General features: G+C 41.6%; 1 protein-coding gene across 1 annotated transcript; it reads right to left on the reverse strand.

Moving 5' to 3' along the window:
• htr7c (5-hydroxytryptamine (serotonin) receptor 7c) lies at positions 1-25,970 on the reverse strand. Its single transcript, XM_061072157.1, has 2 exons — positions 25,441-25,970; positions 1-739 (listed from the first exon to the last, which is right to left on the reverse strand). The coding sequence occupies exons 1-2, from the start codon at positions 25,905-25,907 to the stop codon at positions 1-3; spliced, it is 1,206 nt and encodes a 401-aa protein (XP_060928140.1). The 5' UTR covers positions 25,908-25,970.

The raw sequence follows: 25,970 nt of genomic DNA on the forward strand, positions 1-25,970 counted from the left end.
TTAAACCTTGAGTGCCTCGTGTACGCCGACGGCAGACAGTCGACGGTTGATGTTGCGATAACGACAGCGGAGAAGGTCACGATAAGTGGAGCGCAGGTCTCGATTGAAGAAGGCGTAGATGAAGGGGTTCATTAGGGAGTTAGCGTAGCCTAACCAGAGCAGCGTGCGCTCCAGCCAGATGGGCACGCAGCTACACTCCACTCCACAGATAAAGGGCCTGGCAGTGGACAGGATGAAGAAGGGCAGCCAACACACGGTGAACACCCCCACGATTACCCCCAGTGTTGTGGCTGCTTTCTGCTCTCTCTTAAAGATGGATATGTTTCTGCGCTCACGGTTCAGCAGGCGGGACAAGGCGGCGCACTCCTCCATCACACCGGGCGGCTTCAGGCCCTGCATGCGGAGCGCCTCATTAGCCACTGTTTCAAGGCGTTCGCGGCGCGAGAGGTCGGTGAAACGGTGCTTGGCGCCACTCTTGCGAGCTGCCCTGAAGATCTTGTAGTACATGAACAGCATGACCAGCATGGGAATATAAAAGGCTACAGCTGTGGAATAGATGGTGTAGCCAATGTCTTGGCTAATGAGGCACACGCCGGCTGTGTGGACGTTTTTGGCCCAGCCACAGAAAGGGGGCAGGGTGATGGACGCCGACACCAGCCACACTCCCAGGATCATCTTTGCCATCAGCTGACCGTTCTGCCGCGCTGGGTAGGTGAGAGGCCGCGTAATCCCCAGGTACCTGGAAAAAAAGAAAACGAAAGAAGTGTCACCAATGCTTCCCAGGCAGATTTTTATCATAAGATGAGGAAGCAGTTGAAGGAACCTCTGGGTTTTTTCTCAAATACTTTAAGATTAAGATTAAGATACATTTATTTATCCCACACACATGCACAGACATGCACAGGCACACTCATGGAAGGGGAAATTTAACCTCTGCTTTTAACCCATCTGGTGCAGGACACACAGGGCAGTGAGCAGCCATGTACGGAGCCCGGGGAGCAGATGTTAGGGGAGTAAGGTGCCTTGCTCAGGGGCACTAGACAGGGTAGGGAGAATCCTCTTGGATTTTTGGACAGATCAATCCAGGTTCGTCTTTTTGTTGTTTCTCCGTGGAGAACCTTGTCCAGTACAATAGTTATTTCACCTTAAATTCAAAGATGGTGATTCACTTATCACATATAATGCACCCGGACACCCCGGTTGACGCACAGAAATCTGCTGCCTGTCTTCATTAAGATGGAAGTACAGTGCAATAGCAGGACATTCGTCTCTGCTCATTTCAAAGACAGACATTTCAACGAGAGGTCAATAGCTCCGTCGTTGCCTAGCGGGCAATTAGACGCTTTTCCTTAGGCTTTGGAGGAGCTTAGCGAGTGGGGAGGGAGCTCTCAATCAAACAGGCAGCTCGGTGGTTTCAAACAGAGACAGGCGGTGTCAGAAAAATAGAAAAAAGATAAAGTGAGGTGTGAAAGGCTGGGATTTGAACAAACCAGGGAAGATAGCTACAATTCTTTCAAAATGAAAAATCTGTGTGTACATCTCTGCGTGTTTTGGCTGAATGCCCACAGCCCTCATCCGCATCAAAAGCGTCATTGATGAAAGCTGTGTATTAGAGTCTGCAGGCTGTTTTTCTTTCTGGTTTCCACTCGATAGTTAATCACAAGATAAAAAGCTTTGGGGAGTGCTGGCCAATTCTCCTCATCGTCCACTAGTGATGATATCAGCAGTGTGGAAATCAAATTCAGCTCAGTCAACATGGGCCGGATTCTGCACCTACTTCCCTGCTCTTTAAGTGTTGAAATGCTCCACGCGTTTGGTCTGAAAATGTAATTGTATGTTATTATGTTGGCTTTAATGTTTTCACACTAAAGTTTTGTGTGGGTTGTGAGGCCAACCAGAGTGTAAGGAATGCGCATTAAATATTCTGATAGATTCAGAATAAGTCATTAGCACTCACTTGGATGACTCTGATATCCATTCCAGTGCTTTTAATACTTTCCTGACACAAAGTGGAGCAACATATATATATATAAAATAGTAGATCCAGCTATAAGCGCTGGTTATAGAAAATAGTGAAGTGTAGTCTGGCATACTCTGCTGCACAGCACTCAGCGCAAGTAGCATTGAAGTGGTTTCCAGTATGGCTGGTGGTACAGAGCAGTGGCTCCCTCGGTAGAGGTGGGGACCCCTGAAGGGGGTCGCGAGATAATTTCCAGTAATCCTATAAAGTTTTTGAAAATGCACTACTAGTGGAGTACTTGTTCTTAACCTGTCTGCTTGTAAAGTTGTATTGGCCCATGGTGATGCTCTGGAGCTATTTCAGAATTATGGTGCAGATTGAAGTTTTGAAGTTAGAAAACTACAATACTTTGTTCATGCTATCTGTTTTTTCTGTCAATATTTATTCAATGGGTTTCCATAGCATTAAAATGAATTTGCTTTATTACCATTCCCGCCTGTGGCTTGTATATTCATTTAAAATTATTAAATTTACTGAACCGCTGCTATTTTTCATACATACATGTCGGCTATTTTGGAGGTCTGTTCAGCAATAAACACAATCCTCAGACCCAAGTTCACAACTTATCAAAATAAAAGCTCTGCAAGTGAGCTCTATATACAGCATTAAAGCAGCAAAATAAACGTTGAATGAAGAAAACTTGCTAAAGAGGAGATGATTCAATGAATATCTTAGACTTGACGGAGATCTGCACCAGTGACCCCCGCAAATGTCTGTCAGTCAGATATGTTGAACTAAAACTAACTAAATTATCAAAATCATGAGTTGGTCTAGACTTGAGGTTAGACCCAGCTGGCAACCAATGCTGTAGTTTATTCAAGGATATAGAAGAAGACAGGTTCAACTCGGTCCACAGACTGAAGGCACATTGTCCTGCCCCCACTGACTATGACAAAATATGTCCTTTGCCTTCTGATTTCTTCAGGTTCCATATAAGTCAGTTTACAGCACCACAGAGCACACAACAAATATTAATATCATTTTGGTTGTCTAGCTCCAGTCAATATTCTTTGTATGCTTCAATCAAGGTGGGGGTGGCAAGTGTCTGGCGGCGTTATTTTGGAGGTCGGGGTTTTAAAAAGTTTGGGAACACCTAGTATACAGGAGCATGGGAATGGAACGTCCTAATTTCTCATATTTGTTGTTTCATTAGTGTTAAGTAAAAATCTCTCCCGGGAAATCTCATTTCATAAGCCAAGACATTAACTTTCTGGTTCCCATATAAATTCACTTGCCACACTCCATTACCATGTCCTTCTTCAACACCCCTCAGCTCAGGGTAGTTGTGCTCAGTGAATATTACATAATAACTGCTTATTCAACTCCAATCCCCCAAACCACTACTCGGCCAAGCTAACAACTCTCACTTAAAATGCATTTAAGCTTTACAGAGGGGCACTGAACACATCCAGGCGAGCGATGTCAAATAGATACAAGGCAGATCCTGAGATGGGTACACTACATGCTGTGGGAATTCTCAATAATGAATAGCAGTAATGCAGTACTCGTCTCCGAATGCATTCTTCAGTAATAAGGAAGGTGGTTCTGCTGCTTATTTGGGAGGTTATTGTGAGTGTGTGTGCTGTGTGGAGGGAACTTTTCCACAACCTATGACTCATCCCTTTAGAAAACAGGTTTTGTTTTTTTTCAGATGCATCCTCGTTGAGTACAAAATCCTTTCACCATGCGGTTGGAGACAAACAACTGCCAGGTTGGATAACATACCACACATTTGAACGCCTCATTACACAGGTTCCTGTCTGTGTTTTAGCAGGACGAGCTGATGAGAGCGTCTGAGGGACCTCGGATGGTTTTATCTTGTGTGTTTTGACACGACAAGATTAAGCTTTACTGATCCTTGTCAGGCAATAACATGATACAGCAGAAATGAAAGGTAGGTTTATACGGACATACATGGACCCCAAGTACAGCACTACAGTCTACTGAGTCTACCAATTACTAGAATTACACTCACTAGAGCACATAACCCCGCCGAGGCCCAACAGTCCCCTTAAATTAAAACCAGCTTAATAACTAAGGCTGCATTTAAGTCTACTAGATCCAGTTTAGATCCGCACAAAAATAAACACACTCATTGATACCAGCCCCCCCACACCATGTCTTAGTTATTCTAATCAAGATTCATTGATGGTTCTTCAAGAAGTAAAATAAAATGTGGAATAAGTAGAAAACAATTCCTGGTTCTGCCTGCTGATCCAGATCCACAACAAGATTTAATGGATTCTTCACTGACCCATACCAGTCATGATCCTGGCCTGACCCTGAGCTCTGGAGGTCTAATTTACTACTGTATTGTGTACCCCTTCTGTACAGATATGTTTTGATTATGGACTTTTTGCTTGTGTTTGTATGGTTGTTCTCTCTGAGTTCCCAGTTTCCTGTTCTATTTTGTCCTGTTTCCCACCCTGGTGATCGTATGCACCTGTTCCCCATGTGTTTCACCTGTGTTCAGTCATCCTGTCTCCCTTGTTTATTTAAGTCTCTGTGCTTCTTTTTATCAATTCGTCATCATTCACAAGTCATTGTCTGTCCCTGCACATCGTATTTCCTTAGTTCATCTTGTCATCCTGTCGCCTTGTTTATTCAGTTTAGCTTTTGGGGTTATTTTTCTGGTTTCCAGTGTTTTTCTGTTTTGTGGACTTTCTTTTTTGAACCCTGTGTTGTTTGCTGTAGTAACTTTGCCATAATTAAAGACACACTTCATCATCCTTGCTTCTGCATTTTGGATCCACATGCACACCTCACCCTGACACGCCGGGTTTGTGTGTTATGCTGCTAACTAGCAGACAGACAGACAAACTAACATGAATGAAAAAATAAACGGATTGTTGGAGGGGAAAGTACAGATAACATAAGAATACACAAAAATAATGCAAAACAAATCAGTTTTGGCTTATTTGAACAAAAGAAAAGCTGTAAGAACAACAATGACCTATAATCCCCTTGAAAGTATTCATGACAAAAAACAGTCAGCAACAAGTTTAACTATTTTACACAAACATTTACATATTCAGCCGATTGAGGAACATTAGCTTTTATTTGGAGACACATTTCTATCCATCTGATGAAAGTCCAATATTCTCATTGCGCTTAACTCAGTTTTACATCCCCCAAATCCTAAAAGATGTATCAGCCTTTTTATTAATAGCTTAATGTACTATTACATACACAAGCTATTTCTAACTGTGTCTGCTGTTTGGTTCAGGGCAGGAAATGTGCACTTTGCTTATGGAGCAATTTTAGCTGAAAATTGCTGCGGCAGTGAATGTGAGAGTGAACCATAAGAATACATTTTCAGATTATAAAACCAAGGCAACAAGCCTAAAGATCTGAAAACGAAGGTCATAACTTTCTGTAGATTTATCAATGTAGGTGACATTTCTCATAGTCATTTGATTAATTCGTTATTAAAAAAAATAGAGTATATCATAATTAAAATCTGGCATAAATATTACAGTATCTGCAATATTTAGTTTATTGTAGACAAATGGATAATCAGTGAAATTGCAGTATATTATGTGAAATGCAGAACATATTTAATTCCACATTGGATACGTCAGAGGCTCATAATCAAGCTTCAAGACCAGTGGTGAATGATTATAATCACCTCTCATAAAACAGTATGCGCTTAACAGAAACAGTGACACACACACACAGAGTTTAGATTTGGTTTTCATATCTCTGGAGGATTTAGGACACATCCACAGCCACAGCAGGCCTCAGGGATTATTGTGCATCAGACAAACACTGTGCCCGAGCTAATGGAGGATTCCATTTCTTCCACTCGGCTAGTATAGGGCTGTGTAAAGTGAAGTATTTTCTCTTTTGAAAAACGGTAACTGGCCCTGGTGTGCAAGTGAAACTTTTTTATGTTTGAGAATGGATACACAGTGAAATATTTACGAGGATGCACTGCATACGGGTGGTACGGTGATAAATATAGAGCAAGTTCTCCTCCAAAAAAGTAACAGGGGAGGGCGGAAGTCTGTCAAATTACGTTATTTTCCCCGAAACTTTCCACTGGAGAATCCTCCCTCATTCATCTCACTACTGAGACATTTATAATTCCTCTGTCATTGCGCTGCAGGGAAATCCAAAATTAGCTTCATAAGTGAAGCGTTGCCCATCGCGAGGAAAACATCTTTGAGAATATTTTTGTGGCAGTCAATCTGTGTGAGTGAAACGGGAACAGAGATGCAGACGCTGCCTGAAATCAGGCCGTTTATGTTGAACTGTCTCTTCAAGAACGTAGAAGTGTCTGCTTTTTATCCAACAGTCAGCAGTGTCACTGCTTTCATGCTTGGTTTGTTTAACAAATTAGGAGTGCTGAAAAATAGTCAGAAATCACCACAGTCCTTGATCAATCTATAGAGAAAAAGCTTGTTGTAAATCAGACATCTTCAGAATTTATGAAAGAAAAGCTTGTTTCCTCTGATTCTAAAGTGTTTTTTCCACTGGTCAAAAAAAACCTAGTTCTTTTCTGCCACGGGAATGGATACAATCAACATATTACTCCTGGGTCAAATGACTCTGAAGCAGCCACAGGTTTTTATCAGCTCCGGCTCGGCAGTGAAGAAAACGAAACACCCGGGTGAACGTGCTAATTTGTGGTAGTGAGGTGAGAGCGTCTTGGTTTATAGTGCGTTTGTGATGTCGACTGTGACGCACACAGAGAGGAAAACTCAATGGGAAAGGAGTTAATTTCTTTTTTACTCCAGTTTACTGGCGTTTGAATACCAGTGTATTCCTGCAAATTTTGCCATAAAAGAGGTATAAGGCTTTGATTTTCTTCAAGTGACAAATAAATGAATGTAATCGTGATTATTCATTCCTAAAAATATCATCACATACTATCTTAAACGGCCCTAGACTGTCTAGCGAGAGTGCCAGGATGTTTCCAACATCAGACAACAGCCTCACTCCTTTAGGAATCCTTCAGCTCTCCAAGGAACCTCTGTAAGACAGAAACTGAGCCACTTCTTGCACAACATGAGCTGATCTGTGATTTCCTCCCCAACAGGGAAAGAAGCAGCACTCCAATCCGTGTCAGACCTTACGGAGAAACCAGCCTCACTCTTTTTTAGCTCAGATGAACTTGCAGCAGTTCAGGTCAGGCTCTGTTATGCTCTCCTTCTTCTGCTCAGGTGACGGGTTAGAATGAGTGAGTAAAATAGCAGCAGCGCTTTTCTTTTTTTGACCCTCATTTAGACTCTTACATAAATCCAGACTGACTCATCCTTGGACAGACGCACTTCTTCCCTCAGATATGTTGGAGAGACAGCTGGCTTTGGTCAGACAGTCTGAGAATAACTCCTGGTATTTATTGTGTTGGGCGTTGTGGCAAATCTATAAATATCCAAATAATGAGGAAGTGACTCACGATATTGACCAGGTGACTGTACCTGCCTGTATCGATCATAATTTTCAGGGTCACTTACAGGATCACTTAAATCCCACCATGACTTATAAACTATATAAACAGAAAGTACTTTTTAGCCAGGCTAGCAGCATCAAACCAGGGATGGCAATGTTAGTAAGTCGGTCGGCTTTGTACACAGTGAAATATCTTTTTTGATGGATTGCAATGAAATGTTTTGCAGACATTCATGTCCCAACAGGAACTGTAATGATCACTTAACTTTTCATCGAAGGTCAGTCTTACGGTGATGAACAAATCTTGACATTCCCATCAGCCTCTGCAGAACTCTGTGTTTAATGCTGATTATCTGATCTAACACCCTAAATGGAGATTATCAAACTGCTTAAAATCAGCATATTAGCATATTTTACTGAGCATGTTAAAAGGTTGATAGTAGCCTTTAGCTCAAAGCATACCGCCATGGCACACACATCTGTGTGGTAAATGGACTGTATTTATATAGCACTTTCCCAGTCTTATTAACCACTCAAAGCACTTTACTGTAAAAGTCAATTTCACCTATGCACACACTCATTTTTTTCTCCATCCATAAACTGTCAGGGGCAATTTCAAGTACAAGGTCTTGCCCAAGGAAACTTCAGATTGCAGACTGCAGGAGCCGGGAAATCACTTAAAAGAGGGTTGGTGGTTTGAACCTTCTGGATGGAATACATCACATAGACAAATGGGACAACACTACCCCTTCATGGCCATGTGCAAAACAAAATGGTAGGGCCAAGTGGTAGGGCAGAGAGGTGAATTGGGACAGGGCCTACGAGTGTGAGCCAAAGGTCAACATACTCCTCTGTCTCATTTTCAGCCAATGTTGCTGAAAACAAGGAATTATTTCTGTATCCATGAGGAATAGAGAAATTCTTAAATTATTTTATGGAAATTTCTACTCAACAGCAAATGAACACAGAAATTACGCTATTTGTGTTTTTCTCCAAAATGTTTCCTTTTCATCCTGGATATTTGAATATGAAAATACTATCCCCTTCCCACAGCTCCATAACTTTTCTTGGCCCCAATCCATCATCAAACAACGCACAGCTTGAGCCTGGCAAAATCAAAAACACTAATACCAAAGCAAAAAGCAGTTTAATAAATGTAATGAGAGGCATCATACAGATGTCGCCAGACCGAGGAAAACACATGGTATCAACTATTGGCACAACCACAAACACAGAATCGGCCGAGAATACAGGGTGAGCTACATATTCTTTTACATACATTACAAGACAATGTTTGGAAATAATCTCTGGGGTTGGGGTGGAGGAGGGTTTAAAAAAATGAGTGGTTAAAATAAGTGGGTCAAAGACTGACACACATTATCTGTAATCCTGAATCATGACTCAGGACCTCGGACCAGCTGCAGGCTTCACATTAAAGGCCGCGCTTCAATCGCCTCAGATGATGCCCCTGACAAAACTGTTGTGCTTTGCCTAATACTGCTAATTATGTTTTTATTTTTTGTGAGCTATTTTTAGAATTTATTGTGTACTTGGAAGACAGTGTGAAAGACACAGTGCATCCCCACATGCAACTTTGGCTCCTAGCGCCTTTATGATGTCTCTTTTACTTCCTTCTAATCGCTGTAACACATAGTCTGGATATTTTATGGCCTTTCCGGCACAGCGCACCACCTGTCCCTATTGCTGGTTTACTGTCTATCACAGCAATAGCGGTGATAGGCAGCTATTAGTGTTGCACTGATAAATGGATTCCACCTCCAATAGTCAGCGTGTCAACCGGCCGGGTGTCCTTGGACCACAAAGCAAATACCCTGCAGGCTCTATACACAATAGATGAGAGCAGAAGAGTTTATAGAGATGACTCAATTAAACAAGCATAAATAAACTCTGCAACACAAAACCAAGCTAACTCAGTAACACAGCAGACGATGACTGTGAATTTCAGTCACAGGCAACTGTAAGAGCTGTTGAACATCAGCTTTGATGAGCAGCAAGCACCAGGAAAAAAAAAAACGGTAAGGTGATTTAAGGGCGGCTTTACTTACAATAAGTATATTGAATAATATGGAATTTAACAATGTCTGAAAGTAAAGATTCAATTGTTTTAGAGGGTGGTTTGAAAAGGGTGTCGGACGGTACCACAGCCAAATGGTCGACGTGACAGCTCGCCAAAAGTGAGGCCAAAATTGGGCTGCAAACACACGGTCAGAAATTAGATGGTTTACAAAGGATTTCCGGTGTTGGCATCACCAGCTGGTTCCACCCTTACTGCTGTCGCCTAGCAACAGAGCTGCAGTTGGTAACATTGGAAAGTTTTAATGACCCTTTTGTTTTTTTAAACGTTTACCGTTAGCTGTTCGGCTCTGGCATGATACTCATTTGTTGGCCGCATTCAAAGGAGCTTTGAACATAGAACAGACTAGTTGCACCGCTGTGATTCAATCAGTCTTCAAATGCAGCCTCTGAATTGAGACACATTAAAATAATCGTGATCGCCTCCTGGTGGCTGGCTGCAGTAGAGGTCATAAATCTTGCCTCCCCTAGGATTAGTTAGAATAATTTGATGGATGGAAACTGAAAAAGGCCAACACATCAAATAAAGACGGTTTCATTTTTATTTTTTTTATCACATTGACGATGTTCAAGTTTGGTTTTCTGGTTAGATTGATTTAATTGTTGTTAATCAGCTGACAGACTCATGATTGGTCAAACAAATCAACAAGACCAAGCTGCCACAGTTCGATCCCAGATATTTTTGATTATTTTCTTATTATAGGATATGGAGATGCGCTGTGTATCTTTTAAGTTAATCACAATAGAGGTACTCACAGCATTAGTATACTGTAGATGGGACTGATGGTGGACACTCTTTGACCATGTTTAATAGAAGGCACAGAGCTGGATTCCTTGGTACATTTACAAAGTGCATTTTTTTTGTAAGAAATGTTTAAAAAAGAGATTTTCGTACCTTGTTTTTTTTCTCATCTGCACACATCTGACTAGTCACTAAAATTGCTCTGCATTCTGGGAAATACACTCTCGCCGCATTCATTCCTGTATGTTTTATATGAGGCTAAAGCCAGCCGCGGGTTAGCTTAGCATTAGGACAGGAAACCTCTCTTTCCAAAGTTAAAAAAAACTAACAGAATCTCTAAACTCTAAACCTCTAACAAACTAATTATATCTTTAAATCATACAACAAACTGAAGCCTCAAAACAACACCCTCTGGAGTTATAGTATGGCCACTCTGCCAAGAAAATGTGTGGCACCTGTAAAACCATGTGTTGTTTTACGATACAATTTGGTGCAGGATAGTTTACAATGTCTCTTTAAAAAAAGAAACTATAATATTTCCTAGCTTTATACTAAAGCACATTTTCGTCAAACCTTTATTTTTTCCCTTTACTCACCAGGACAGAATTCCCTGTGGCACTTGAAAAGCTAAAACACATTGCTGACATCCCTTATCTATAAATGACTAAAGCTGACTATAGGAAGCGCCTTTCATTATAAGAAATAAAAATAAAATTCAGCAATTCCCACCACACACATAATTTAACATTGTTCTCTTCAGCTCCCTCCACGGTCACCCTGTCCCAGCGGGCTCTGCAAACATCATCTGGCTCTGATCCTTGGCTGGTGTTTTTAGCCTCTTCACTGTGGTAATTGCAGCGTCTGAGAGCTTTTCTCAGCTCCTCTCCTACTCAAGACTTGAAGAGCACTCACACATATTTCTTGATCGGTGAGCCACAGCTCTTTGGTTAATCTATCACACACTGGACAGTAGTGCTGTTGCAGCGTTGGCTCAACTCATCCCATTGCTGAAGTGTTTTTATGGCCCAAGTGTGATTTGGAGTGGAAGTTGCAAATTGAACCGAATCATCAAACTAAATTTTCCAAAATAACGTGTCTGACAAAGAATTTGGTAAATTTTTGGCTACGGTTAAGCGACTAGGCCTTTTATACTGTATGTACATACTCTCTATTTCTTTGTAATTAACTCTGCTGTTGGTTGGTTTGATTGCCAGTAGGATCACGCAAAAACCCCAGAACAGATTTCCATGAAACTTAGTTGAAGGAAGTGGGCCAAGCAGAAAAACAATACAATTTTGATCATTTTTTATTTGGATTGAAAAAGGAATGTTTAGGGGACTGGAATCTATAAGTGTGTGAAATTTGTCTGCAGTTCAGTTTCTACTAAATTTAAAACAAGACAAATACCAACCACAGATATATTATATTATCCAGTTGGTTGCTCCTGGTAGAGGACAGATTGCTGTTAGTTTTTATTTAGTCAACTTTCACAAATTGCAGATTATCCTGTTTCTTGTAATTAATATTCTGCAGCAGAAGCTAAGAACCATAATTTTCATGGCATCACCTATAAATAAATATCTGCACAAAGTAATGAGGGTAACACAACATTTACATATGCATAACAACACCTAGGCTTTATAATTTTGAGCACGGGGAGGAAACAAGCTAAAAAAACAAGTCTTCTTTGTCACCAGGGTCCACATTAGTGAAATTGAATCTTCATCACTACACCACTTACTCTCACTTTCTGAATGGATTTTTTTGGCTGTCTGTTAAGCATCTAGCCGTTTTCTGCTTCATGTCAATTCTTTAACGGAGTTCTATTACGGTGACAGCCGGGTCGACCAGGTTTGTGATGCAGCCACAAAGCTTTTATAGATATTTCTCTCTGCTGAGAAAATGACTTTTGCAAGAGTCCATGCCTGTTACTGCCTCAGTTAAAAAGTGTCTTTAATTTGTGAGAAAAGCAGTCGTAGAAAGTAACTATTTACATGTACTCAAGTACTTAGAGGTAGTGTTGGTTATTGGTGATATATCCTCTTCACGTCCCATAAAATCATCAGTAAGGGTTATCAGGGTTACCAAGACTAGCTTTAAGTTGGATTTTAAGATATTTTCCTTGTGTTTTATTATAATAATATTTATTATTATTATTATTATTATTAATATGCCCATTTCCTAAAAAATTATAATCTACTTTCTACTCCAGTAAATTATTTAGAAAACTATACTAATCGTGTTTAAGATGAAGATTTTACACAATGGATGACACAACAAGCTTTTAAAATACGACACAATGTCATGGATTATAACAGTGGTATAACAGGATTCTGACTTCTAATGCAGTACTGTGGCCCTGCTGTATTGGTACTTTCACTAAACGATCCGGATACTTCTTCCACCACCTTTATTTTGCCATGTTTAACGTTATTATTGACCACAACTACGACCCAGTAACAGCCACAAATCTGCAAAACCATTTAGCAAGATCCCAAGAAGCTCTTTCAAATATAAATGTGCATCTTAACGCTCTTTCATTATTATACAATGACTCAAGTCTGTTAGAGGACGATGAATAAGTGGCAGCGAGTGTGTCTCCCTCTCCTTTTCCTGTCATGACGATGTGCTAGAACGAGTGTGAAGACACGAGTCCCTCCATCTTTGTCACCTTCCCTTTGGTTCTGTCACTGAGTGCAGTCGCGCTCTCAAAGGACACCTAGGAACTAAATAAGCTTAGAGGAAGTCTCAGATGTGGGGGAGGAATCTTATTCTCCACTTGCTCCGGTTTCACTCACGACCTTTAAAAAAAAGGGAACAATTTTAGTTACCAAGGATACCACAGACAGCTCCTCTTTTGAACCAACTCACTTTCTTCCAATTTGGCATGTAGCCGGCTTTAGTCTAACTGAAGTGGCTGCACAGCCCATTTTATGTCATCATTTCATGGCTAGGCAAATGGAAGAGGACAGTGAGGAGGAGTTGTATCTCTCTTGTTCTCTGAGTCAGTAGACACCACCATGTAACATAAAGGCAGTGGTTGAGGACAGTGCTTTTTTCCACCTCCTATTCTCTTGCTGACCTTTTGTTTGGGGACATGAAAAACATCACAGACCTTCTACTAAAAACCTACCCCTGTCGAAGAGAGATCTCTGAAGTTTGCCATTCTTTCCCCAGAATTCATCAATATGAGCCTTAATGACGCAGTTCTGATGCATTCGGTATATGTTTTTAAATGTTTAACTATCTAAGAATAGATGATATAAAAAAATGTCATATTTCAAACTTATCAATTAACATAACAATTCAAAAAAAACTGACTAAAAACCCAAATTCTTCTTATTCATGTTCATATCAGCACAGCGGGACATATGACTAACAACAAAATTAGAAGTGAATGAAACCTTCTTTGGCTTCACTTCACTAGGTAAAGGGACGTGGCACGCTCTTTATGGTGGACCATATCACAAAAGAATAGGCCGGCTGAGCAATCACAGCAAACTGGGCAGAGCTAAAACTGAGGGTTTCAGACAGAGGGTGAGAAGAGGCACTGAAGCAGTGACTCACATATGAGATATGTCACATGTATTTTGAACATAACAGTATGATAATGTACACATCCTCTGGCACAATAACTGTCTGCCCTCTTATAAAATTCCCTCCATCCTTTAGCTACACCACTAATCCTTTGAGGGTCAAGGGGAGAGCCAATCCCAATTGACATTGGGGCGAGAGATGGTTTACACCGTGGACAGGATGTCAATCTATTGCAGGGTCAACATAGAGACAAACAACCATTCATATTCACACCAAGGCCAATTTAGAGTCTCTATTCTACCTCACCCAAATGTGCATGTCTTTGGACTATGGCAGCAAACTGGAGAAAACCCACACAAACTCAGAGAGAAAATGCACACTTCACACACAGATGACTAATTTAATGAAATAAAAGTATCAGTGCAAAGCCTATCTTCTGAGCCACTCTTCAAAAGCCAGGTACAACGTGACAGTATGAGTAATACTGACAAAAATAATAGACTCAAATTCCATAGAATTAAAATGGTATTCATCTGCCTCAATCATGACACAAATCATTAACATTTTCCGTTATCCATTTTCTCTATTTCTGTTCACGCCTCACATAAAGACATTTGAATTGCCTTGTTGTTGAAGGTTGATGCACAAATACACTCTGATGCCTTTCCTCACAGTGGCCCTGGGAGCTCACACTAAAAACACGGAGGACAGCTGAGAACATCTAAATGATTTGATTTGGTCTACACGTTGGATGCATCCTTCTGATGGAAAATATTCAACCTATAAATCAATCAAGCAGCACAACAAGAACGCCAGAATAATAATTCAACTAAATAGCAATAATAGCAGCTGCATTGCTTTCATTAGCAAGACAGATACCATACCATTCCCCAGAAGACAATAAATTTAATGCAATTTGACTTTGTAAATCAGAACAACAGATATGGAGGTGGAATCTATGCTCCTGTACAGAGCAGTGAGGCCCAACCAGACGAAAACAATGACTGATGACAGTAATAATTATTACAAGAGCCATTTCACTGCTGCTTATGTCGCCTGAGCTGTGGGAGAGAGAAATTAATTCAAAATTATTCAGCGTCTTTCTAGTGGAAAAGAACAGATTTGAAGGCACTGTACTACATTTATTTGCAAAAATGCAGGCTAATTTGAAAGCTAGACAGCTAGACAAACAAATGCTGCTATAAGAGAGCAAACACAGCTGTAACCACACTGTCATGGGACTGATAATAATACTCAGTAAAATAAAGATCACCTTTGTGTTGTCGAATCAGTGCATGAAATTATGATTTAGTAACAGTCAATGTAGACATGATGCTGAACAGAGCAATCAGCTTCAAATGTACAAAAGAAATGCTGGTGAATTATTTTTGAACAGTTTATTTAGTGTACTGGACTAACGTATGATTATTCGAGTGGTCATTAAAATAGAACAGAACCATTCATCTGTGTTTATACACCAGTGTTTTGGGGAGATTAAAACCCTGTCCAAACTAATGTGGACATTTTGAAAACAAACTTTTCCATCTGCGTTTGGGCCTCTCGTCCAAATAAATCGTTATTAAGTCACTAAAAAACTAATTTTAACGAACGCCTTTGAACAAGCAGCTTTTCAAAAACTCTGGTTTCATTAAATGCGATTGGGGAACATTGACACCACATCAGGCCCACTGTTGCTCTGTGAAATGAGCATGCGCCAGAAACAACCACAACAATAACAACACCAACAATTGCACCTTTGTACTGGTTTCCTTACGTTCAGTTAGCACTGCTAGGTCTAAATACAAGTTTGCAGCTAAATGAAGCATCAATGCACTACATTAGCAGCATTCCACAGGAATCTCTCTCTCGCCCAGTACCTGATTCTCAATTCAGGGACTGCATCCTCTGGAAGCTGCATTTTATGAGCGCCACAGCGGACTACAACGTCCCATTTTGATGGCTCCTTTAAATCCAGCCGACAAATGTGTCCGACAAATGTGTCCTTCCATGTGTCCTTCCATCCCCGAGACACCAAGGCTCCAAAGAGTCGATCCTTCATGGCCCAACCCATCCCAGGATTAATTGCGCTTCTGTGTCGAACTGAAGATGTAATGGCACAGGGAAGCAACAAGACTTTCAATGCTTAAGTATCACACTTTAACCGACAACTACACCAAAAAATCAAGGGGCATTCACTGTCTTGTTGTGTCCAGCTTATTGGACCATTGTGTTCTTCACTGGTCCTTGTTGGATCGTTTCTTTAGACTTTAGACTATCAACACTGACCGGAATTCCTTGTTTCGGTGTTTGCTGTTGTTTTTGTATTCTCGTCTGGACATGGTAACATTTCACAAGTGAGACTTAAACTATCTGATTTGGCCTCTCAGATCAATGATCCAAGTTCACATGCACAACAGCATGTTGAGTAACTCAAACGGACAACAAGGAGTTCGGGCTGGGGGATATGGAATCAGTTGATATCGATATATATCTGGATATAAATAAAAAAACTATTTCCATCATTTCAGCTTCAGAGGATAAAAAAGAGTAGTGGTATTACCTGTCTTTGTGGGAAGATGCTTTCGACACAATTTTAAGTACTACTCTACTTCTTGTCGACAATAAAGAGACAAAATTCCTCAGACCCTTATTTTCAACAATGTCCTTGTCTTTTGAGCCTTGGGCTGTGTCCATTGGAGTTTTCTTCTTCTACAACGCTGTCGCTCTTTTTCTCTTTTATGTCGCTCCCACTCCTGACGTACTGATGTACACGGCTGCAGTGGCCCAAACATTAATACGTGTGCTGCTGCCGCCTGATGCTCCTACACTCTGCGCTGTGGATGTCAACCTAAATTGACATGGCTGTAACTCTATTCCAGCCACATAATTGGTTAATATTCTCATCATCATTGGCTGTTCGTGTTGTCCGTCAAAACATTCATGGAATGACTTCTGTAGACGTCGTATCGACCAATGTCTTATATCTCTATCGAGGAAAAGTTATTTGGCGATAATTAATTTAATCGTTTGATCGCCCAGCCCTATAGGGGTTTACCAGAGATAAATCCCTATGGCATGATGAGACAGTAAGATATTAATAACTTTCATGCCAATTCACTAAGGTGACATTCAGACTAATAGACACATTTCTATTTACAGAGACATGAGAAAAAAAAGGAGAACGACTGGAGGAATATAAAACAAAGAGCAGGATTTCCTCTTCAGTCGACAGTCTGAGCTCAACACAAACATGCACTTGAGGTTGAACTTTGAGGTGGCATAGGGCAACAGTAAATAGACACACCCACACATCCCAACACTGCCATGTCCTACTTTAAGTTTATGTTGCCTGCTCAACATGTATTGTGTTCTACTGTGCTGTTTAATAGGTAAACTGAGCTGAGAGATCTTTTGCAAAAGTGATTGAAGGATGCGTCTACAACTGAAAAAAACAAGCTCACCGCAAATTCTGTCTTCTAATTGTGGTGGTTGTCATGGATTCGTAGACGTTATTTTCCTTTTTTCTGAGCACTTCAAGTGTAATACGTTAAAAGGCTGGAGAACGGCTACTAATGGATCTTGTGTCGAGACGATGTCTTGTGTGTTTTTGTCATCTGTTTCTTCCAAGGTCAGACTGATCTGCCACTCTCAACTGTTTCTACAACGTTAATGCACCAGATTGAATTTGATGCTGGAGTTTTATTATTCCCTGTGTGCCACATACACAGACACATGCATTTCAAAAAGTACACGGCTGCAAACAGTGCAATGACCTAGTTAGTAGGCAGTTCTGGGGTTTGGTATCTTGCTCAAGGGCAGTGATGGGGGGCCATAACTCAATTTGCTGTTTCACAGCAGGAATACAAACTTGGCTCAGTCCCGAGGGTCAAATCACCAACTTCTGAGCATCAGTATTCAGCAACAATGTCCCACTGAACGTGTCCATCATGCAAAGCTCTTGGACAGTAAGTCTAGAAGTAACTTACAACAACAATAGAACAAGTGGTCTCAGACTTTCTGACCATACACTGACAACATGACAGCTCGCCAAGAGTGACACTAAAGCTTCTTGATCGTCGCCTAGTGGCTGACTGCAGTATAGGTCCTAATTCCTGCCTCTTCCATGTCAGTGGATGGGAGATGGACCAAACTAAAAAGTACATGTTAGATCCATTTTTGTCATTTGAGGTCATACTTATTCTTACATTACGTTATGATCATATGTAGAGGGCATTCTTACACTGTGTTCACGTGTTCATGTTTCCTGTAAATTTGGTTTTACAAGCACTTTGATTAAATAAAAGTTCGGTGAAACATCATGATTGACAGCTGTGTCTGACTCATGATTTGTCACGCACATGAATTCACCGTACCCCAATACGACGCCTCCACCCCTTGATCCCTATTGCACAGACTTCAAGTGTGAAATATAGCAGCGTTCATATCTGGGATATTGTGGCTTCACTTCTGGATAGTGGGAGGAAGTTATGATATGTTCATTCGATGATTTGGACACTACAGTATATGAAAGGTGATGTGACTGTGAGAGAAATATCAGACAATTAATTGATAAATAAAAGCTGCTGCCTTCAGGAGCAGTTTCAATAAGGGACACCAAACTAAACATGAATAAACGTGAAAGCACAACATCTCTCACTGGTCTTAAATGTTAGCTTCTTGTTAATGGGAACATTCATACACTCCAGTATTTTTAATGGACCACATAAATATTCTGTCCACATGTGCAGATGATTCGAATGCCAAAACTTGAGTTGCATAGTTATTGGGCAACAGCAGCAATATGCTAACGTTCAAGACATATTATCTACAATCCGCAGCGTGGTGTGTGTCTGTTTGTTTGCAGTCTCTCAGCTCCATCAACAGGAAACCCATTATCTCACCGCTTGCTAAATGTTCGGTGGTCCTTTGTTCAATCTTGATGAATAATGGACCCCACCTTTGTTATGCCAAACACAAAGCATGATTTATGCCACAGTAAAGGTACGCAGCACTTTGCCCTTTTCTACTTCCTGTCCCTGGTGACTGCAAGGTAAAAAGGGTGACAAGCTGGGAATGACAAAATAAAACTTGCATCTCTGTCTACGGAGTGGTTACTCATCCATCATCGCCCATGTCAAATCCAGTGCAACATGCCCATACTGCTGCTGACGTGATGACTAATGGGTGTACCCAACTTTTCAGGAATCAAGGGTTTCAAACTCTTTTCTACAATAAAACAGAAACATCAAATTGGGGTCAGCTGGTTTTTACCCAACAAGAGTTACATAATTATTCAGAACATCAGCAGAACAGAACAGAACATCCTCCTTCATACCCTCATCTTTATCTGTGAAAGTACTTCTTTCTGGATATGACAGCCACTACTCAGATATGATGCAGAGTTGCATCTGATTCTGTGTAAAAGTGTTAGTTGCCTAGGCTAGTCTGATTTAAGTGTCTCCCAACAAAGACGGCCAATAATTACATTAAATCGCAGAGCATGTGATCGGTCAGTTAAACATGGATCTATGTGCTGTTCAAACATATGTTGCAGTTTTCAATGTTAATATTCTCTAAGGTGAATAATACCAGCCTCTCTGCAGATGCCTGTGACACACTTCTGCCCCTGAACCGTTGCCCTCACTTTGGAGTGTCCCTCCAAACCTCTCCACAGAGGTGTGAGGGACAATGGTAAAAGAAAAACAAAGCGACAACGCTGGGATATAGGAGATTTGGTGTGCAGGGTTATCATTAGTCATGTCAGTTGTGTCGCTCTGGGGTTGACAGTCTCACCCAATCCACCACTTTGGTCCAGACTGAAATATCTCAACAACTATTAAATCCAGCCAAACATCAGCACGTTGCTTTGTCATTGTGACAAAGTAACGTTTGCACGCTGGCTAAAATCCCTTCTTAAAGTGGAACCTTGCAGGGCTGTTAGCGTGACTGGAGACTATTTTATCCTCTTCTTCTTGTTTCCTTTATGAAGTCACGTTTGGTTTACACTTGCATTTCTGCCCTTTACTGAATATCCATTTTTCTGTGAAATTAAGGACACCACTTCCCTAAAGAAAAAAATGATAATGTGACTAGAAGAGGAAGGACAGGTGAAGTAAAGGCAAATGGAAAATAGGGAATGCATATGAACCACACCATGCACAGTGTGCTCAAGGGTTCAAGTGACCTTTGCCTCTCGCGTGGTAAAAAATATGATCTACTAGATAGTAGGATCTTGTGATGATGGTACATTTTTGGACATTTAGTTTATGACTAGTACTGTACTTTCTATAGTACTTATTTTTTCTAATTTAGGATTTTGTCAAGTGGCAACCCATCATGGCATCTCCCATTGGATTGTGAACTTCTGTTTTGAAGCCTCGAGGTCTGCATTTACGCCGGGGCCATCTTTTGTTTATTTTTATTTTATTTCAGAAGTAACCATATTTGGAAGAGCAAGGGCTGGAGCCTGTCTCAGAAAATGAGAATACTGCACGCTCAGGGACCTGCACCCATTTATCTGTCAATCACAAGATATCTATCACAAATATTGTGCATATCTGATGTTAGTCGCACTGAATCTGCTAAATATGGATACACATGCTGTGAATGCATTATGATGGGTCCAAGCTGCACCTGCTGTAGCTGCTACAGATTTAGTAACAAGCCAGAGCTAAATATGTTTGTTTTTCCAAGGGAACACGTAGAAGGGCTTAAACAATGGCTGCCTACTCCGTAACAATAGCCCAATAAAGTAGGGGAATCACAGAGTCAACAGACAAACAACAAGGAGCTTCAATCATGTTGCTCTCCTCCTTTTAATTTTCTCTTCTCAAACATCTCAACCTTCCCACAGAAACACACACACACCACCCGATCACATGATCAGTGGACAATCTCTCTTCATGTGCCTCTGTGATAAAAGTCAAACAGGAAAGAAACAGAAGTGCGGTTGATAGTACAAGCAGCACGTATCAATGATTAACTTGCCAAATGCATTCTCACGGCATTTTTATTTAATGGGGCTCTGAAATATTTTGACAGCAGTTTTGCTCTGGAAGAGGGGCTTGTTTACATGACACAGGCAGTGATAGGGGTTTAAAATTAGATGCATGTTTCCTCTGTGAAGATGGGTTGCTGCAGAGGTTTGTAACATTAAACGTGTCCCTCGTGGTTTCTAAAAGATCTAGAACCCAGCACTCTGTAAACTGTTTGTGATCCCGGGATTTAAGAACTCAGTGTAAAATCCCATTAAGCACTGAAACACACTCTCCGTCCTGATCTTGCATTCCTTTACAAGCGCGGTCTGCTTTGATCTCATCGCACTAGGCTGGCAGGATACGTCCAATCCTCCACATTTCGGCGAGGTGGCCGACGAGTGGGAAGCGAACAGCGCCTGTGAGAGTAGAACTTGGGCGTCACATCAAATTACCTGAGGATGCGTCAGCCAGGTCAAGTCATCTGTGTCTGCTGCAGCGGGTGGATGTTGTCTCTCCCGGGACGACCTTTACGCACTGACCTCACAAAATTATGATCATATGTAGAGGGCAGGTCGATACGGGAGCTGTGTGGGAACTTGGCTAATCAATGACACATCAGTTGGCAGAAGGGATGCGAAGGCAGTGGCTAATCCTGCTGTCATCTGTGGGTCCTGTAGCCTCGGTGATTTCCTCCCTCAAATCCCCGGCAGGAGCTGACGGCTGTGATCACACCTACACTCGTGTTTTCGTTCGTCTGATCCTTGCTGAAAAAGTTTACTTTTCAGCAGTTGTGTTTTTTTCTCTTGACCTACATCCCACCAACCAACCACAAGTTCACATACAGTTAAACCCGCTCCTATTTGATTTTCAAATGGAACTAGCGTCAGTCTTTTGCTGTTGCAGGCTTCTCACTCCTCCTCCTTTTCTTAGAGGTCTGAGGAGCTGGAGAAAAGGAGAACCCTTCCTTCCCACTGTCTTGAATAAATCATTCATATTTGACTTTTGAATTATTGAACATACAACATATTACTCTCAGTGAAGCTAAGACCCAACTGCAGCCAAAATAGATACTAACTTTTTTTGCTGGAAGTGGGCACGAAAGCGGTTACGCTGAAAGTGCAAGCCAGGATAACTTATGAAAAAAAGGCAATTCTACCTACATTAGTTTAGACTGGAGGCCTTGGGAACATAACTTCTCTTTTATCCACTTGACAACACTCAGACTGGACCTTTATGATGGCACTGGTTCAGCGCTGTGCTGTGTTAGCTTCAATTTGCAGTGTTCTGCAATCTCCACTTAAAGAGGCTGGAGGTGATGAATGGGTACTGATGCGTAAGAATGGTTTTCACAGCACTTCCACATACAGTATGAAATCAATAGCATCACCACCATTCTGCAGTCATTATTACATGACCTAGGCATGATCCCATTAGCTTGCTGATATTTTTCGAGAAAAGTTACTCAACCAAGTTTTATAAGGGGAGTTGCTGCTGTGGTAGATGAGTTTTGAAGCATTTTGAAGGGGGAAAGAGGCTCGGGTTGGACTTTCACACTGAAATGGAAAGCAGGTACTTTTTACGTCCATTACATTTATAATACACAAATTAGTATATAGTTGTAGTAAATAGTAAATAGTTTTTTGAGTCCATTGTGGGAAATACTGCAAATAAATGAGGAATTTTAGATTTTTCTATGATTCTTGTATTAATGTGATAAAGTACTTTGGTTATTGAGGTATTATATTTTCTAGAAAATGTAAATGGTAAATGGACTTTATTTATACTAAGCTTTAAACTATCTATATATAGCACTTTGGACTGTATTTATTTAGTGCTTTGTCAGTCTTATTGACCACTTTACATTACAATTCACATTCACCCATTCACACACGCATTCATACAGCGCTTCTATACACGCACTTTTCTCTATTACACACAATCATATATTGTCAACACAGCCACCGGGGGTAATTTGGGGAGCTGTGTCTTGCTCAATGACACTTTGAAAGGCAGATTATCAAGCCACGGATCTAATCACTGATCCTCTTTGGTGGAAAACCCGCCTCCACCGCAATATCTTGTTAATGATGTAAACTTGCATAAAACACAGTTCAGAATTATTTTCACATTGCCAACATCTAATGTCTAAATTACAGATGGTATTGACTGCCTCAATCTGGATGGTTGTATATGTTAATGTGAGAAGATTAAAAACTGCTTCAGACCTCTCAACCACACTTAGAATATGACGCACCTTTTTACAACATAATGTGCTGTTTTACTCAATAGAGTGTGTATATTCATTCAAAAAATATCTGTGGTCTTTGATTAGACTTGTGTCAACATGGATGGTGAATATCAGAGATACTCTGTTCCTGAAGGATTACAGCAGTCACTCTAGGAACATCTGTGTCAAGCCATGCAAGTCTCCGCTGGGTCATAAATCCTTTGCCCACACACACTGGGGACCACTCCTCTAGTACCAGATTGCCCATATTGGCATAAACTGCAAAGTAGAGCACCTCCCCTGGAACCCTAAAGGAGCTCCCCGAGACAATCAGCTTCTCTCTGCAGTAACGCACCTTCCCTCCAGGGACTGTTTCACCTCCAAAAACCCGCCTGCTCAATCCTGAGCCTCATTTGCGGCACTCCTCACATTTCAGCTTCGCTTTGCATTGCACGTCCTTGGGAACCCGAGATGACACCAACACAGCCCTAATCAAAGCTAATCGTGTGCCTAATTGGCAATTCCCATCCAGATGAATTATCTCTATGATTCCCATTGTGAATCATCTGCCAAAGACTCTCTGCGCTGTTGAATTTAAAACAAATCTGATTGCACAGCGATCACTGAAAACAGCTCACAGAACTGTCTGTGCAGCTTGCGTGGGGATAAAAATAATCCCAAACTGACATCACATTATTTTAAATTCTTGTGTCTGGCAAAAAGGCAAAGGGGATCGGAGATGCTCTGCTCGAGTGCCGTCTGTATGTGTGTGTGTGTGTGTGTGTGTGTGTGTGTGTGTGTGTGTGTGTGTGTGTGTGCGTGTGTGTGTGTGTGTGTGAGCACTTTGATCTCACAGTAACACATTCAATCATCCACTCTATCGTTTCAGGCATGCTCACTCACAGATGGGTCCATTTCTTCTTTCTGATTATATACTATGAACAACTCTCCTCTCTAATCACAGACGATGGCACCTGACGGTTTGCAGCACTTTCACTCAGCCTCCACGAGAAAACAAAAGGAGTCCTGCTCTACAAACACTGACATTGTTTATTTCCACTCAGCTTTTGTATATTTGCTGAGGTTAAGATGGGAAAAACATTTTATTCTACAGGAGGATGTCACAGAATGACGAGTGACTGGTTTCACGGTAGCCACCTCATGACCTGACTGAGGAATGAGTGGCTACAGATCACACACAAATCCCAGTCCCCGCCGATCCATCTTCAGTTATCACTGTGATCATGGTGACCTCTAACCTAACCTCTGAGGAAAGGTCTCTCTCTACACAACTGATCTCGTTACCTCCCACCTAAGCACAGCCATAGCTCTGTCAGTGTCACTGCATGCTGACTGGAGCCATCACACTGTATCACAGCATGATCTCTACGATCCATTTCCTCCCATAATATCATTATCCCAGCGCGTGTACGGGCATGAAACACATCATTCTGGGTGTAATGCATAGAGATAATAACGCCTGATTGGCAATAGGAGAAGGAAATAATCAGATCATCGATGCCACAATGTGCCTTTGTCTTCATTAAGGTTACAGTTGCAGAGCAGTGACATCGAGTACTTGACTTTTATTTCATTGTGGGATGTAGTGGGAGCATTGGACATGTCTCATTTGTCTCAAGCTATCAGGATTGACTCTGCCTTTGTGAGCACAGTCTCCCCTGAGCCGTGAGCAGAGTGGGGACCCTGGTTGGTTGGGGATGGATGTTCAGGGTTGAAATGTGAGGCATCTATGTGGGCTGTATTTAATTCACTTTCATGAATAATTTTGGAACATTATGCTGATGCCAAACACCATGAATGGTAATGCTCATATGCAGGTATAGTGAGTCAGAAACACAGCATTTGGAATTGAGTCATCTGCTGCTGCTGTACCATGTAAAGGGAATTCCAGCTGCTTTTGCTTTTCCTTTATTTTAATGGTCGCGTAATAATAAAGAACGTGGGTCTTGCTGTGCGCCCTAGACAGAAATGCAGGACCATTTCAAATCATGTATCACAGTGTCTTGGCAACCAGGTGCATGAGTCCTGATCGTATGCGTAATGAGCCAACAGGAAAATATGCCCATGGTCAAGCAGATTAATGAATCGTGCTATAAATGAATCACAGTCTGCGTACAGTCATTTTCTGCATCAGAGGCTTGAAACGCACAGAGCAGCTGATGTGGAATGAGGCATTTAAGAGCCATCATCTGGTGTATAAACGCCCATTTGTTTCATGCGTCTCGTTTACAATTCATTACTTCATTTGACACTTGAACTGTTACCCACCCTCAGTGCACTAAAGTGGTTTGGAAGCAGCCAATAAAAACACATATTTGGCGTTTAAAACCGCAAGACGCACCGAATGCGTAATTTCGGTGCCGATGCAAAAACTGACGCGCTCCAAAGCAGCATGCTGTCCAGCTGCAGCCAACTTTGTAAAACTCACCTGTCCACGCTGATCACACACAGGGTCATGATGGAGGCAGTGCAGCACATTACATCCATGCCGATGAAGATGTTGCAGAACACCTCCCCAAAAAGCCACTTGCCCCCGGTGAGGTCCGTCACTATTACGAAGGGCATCACCACTATGGCCACGGACAGGTCCGCCACTGCCAGGGACACCAGCAGGTAGTTCGACGGCTGCCTCAGCTTCTTCACCACACACACCGCGATCACCACCAGGGTGTTCCCCATCACGGTGACCGCCGTGATGATCGCCAGCATCACCCCGATGATGATCTTCTCCGGGCGCCCGAAGTCCAGCAGCTGCTCCCCGCACGACTCGTTCCACATGGCGGTGGGACCCACGGTGACGAGGACGTTGTAGAGAAGCTCCAGGGTTCCATTGATAACTTCGGAAATATCCTCCTTATTGTCAAAAGTGAACTCAATTCCCGAAGTATTGAACATCACGACAGCGATATCCCGGTGGGGGTGCAAGGGACGCCTCGCCAGTGCGCTCCAATTACGCGC

Source organism: Limanda limanda, chromosome 5 (genome assembly GCF_963576545.1).
Source record: "Limanda limanda chromosome 5, fLimLim1.1, whole genome shotgun sequence".
NCBI lineage: Eukaryota > Metazoa > Chordata > Actinopteri > Pleuronectiformes > Pleuronectidae > Limanda > Limanda limanda.

Bases quoted from the DNA above. Each gene is read 5' to 3' on its own strand.
- htr7c (XM_061072157.1), bottom strand. From the start codon at position 25,907: ATGTTCAATACTTCGGGAATTGAGTTCACTTTTGACAATAAGGAGGAT. The intron at 740-25,440 runs GTGAGTTTTACA...CTTTTTTTCCAG, and splicing joins TGTGTGATCAGCGTGGACAG to GTACCTGGGGATTACGCGGC.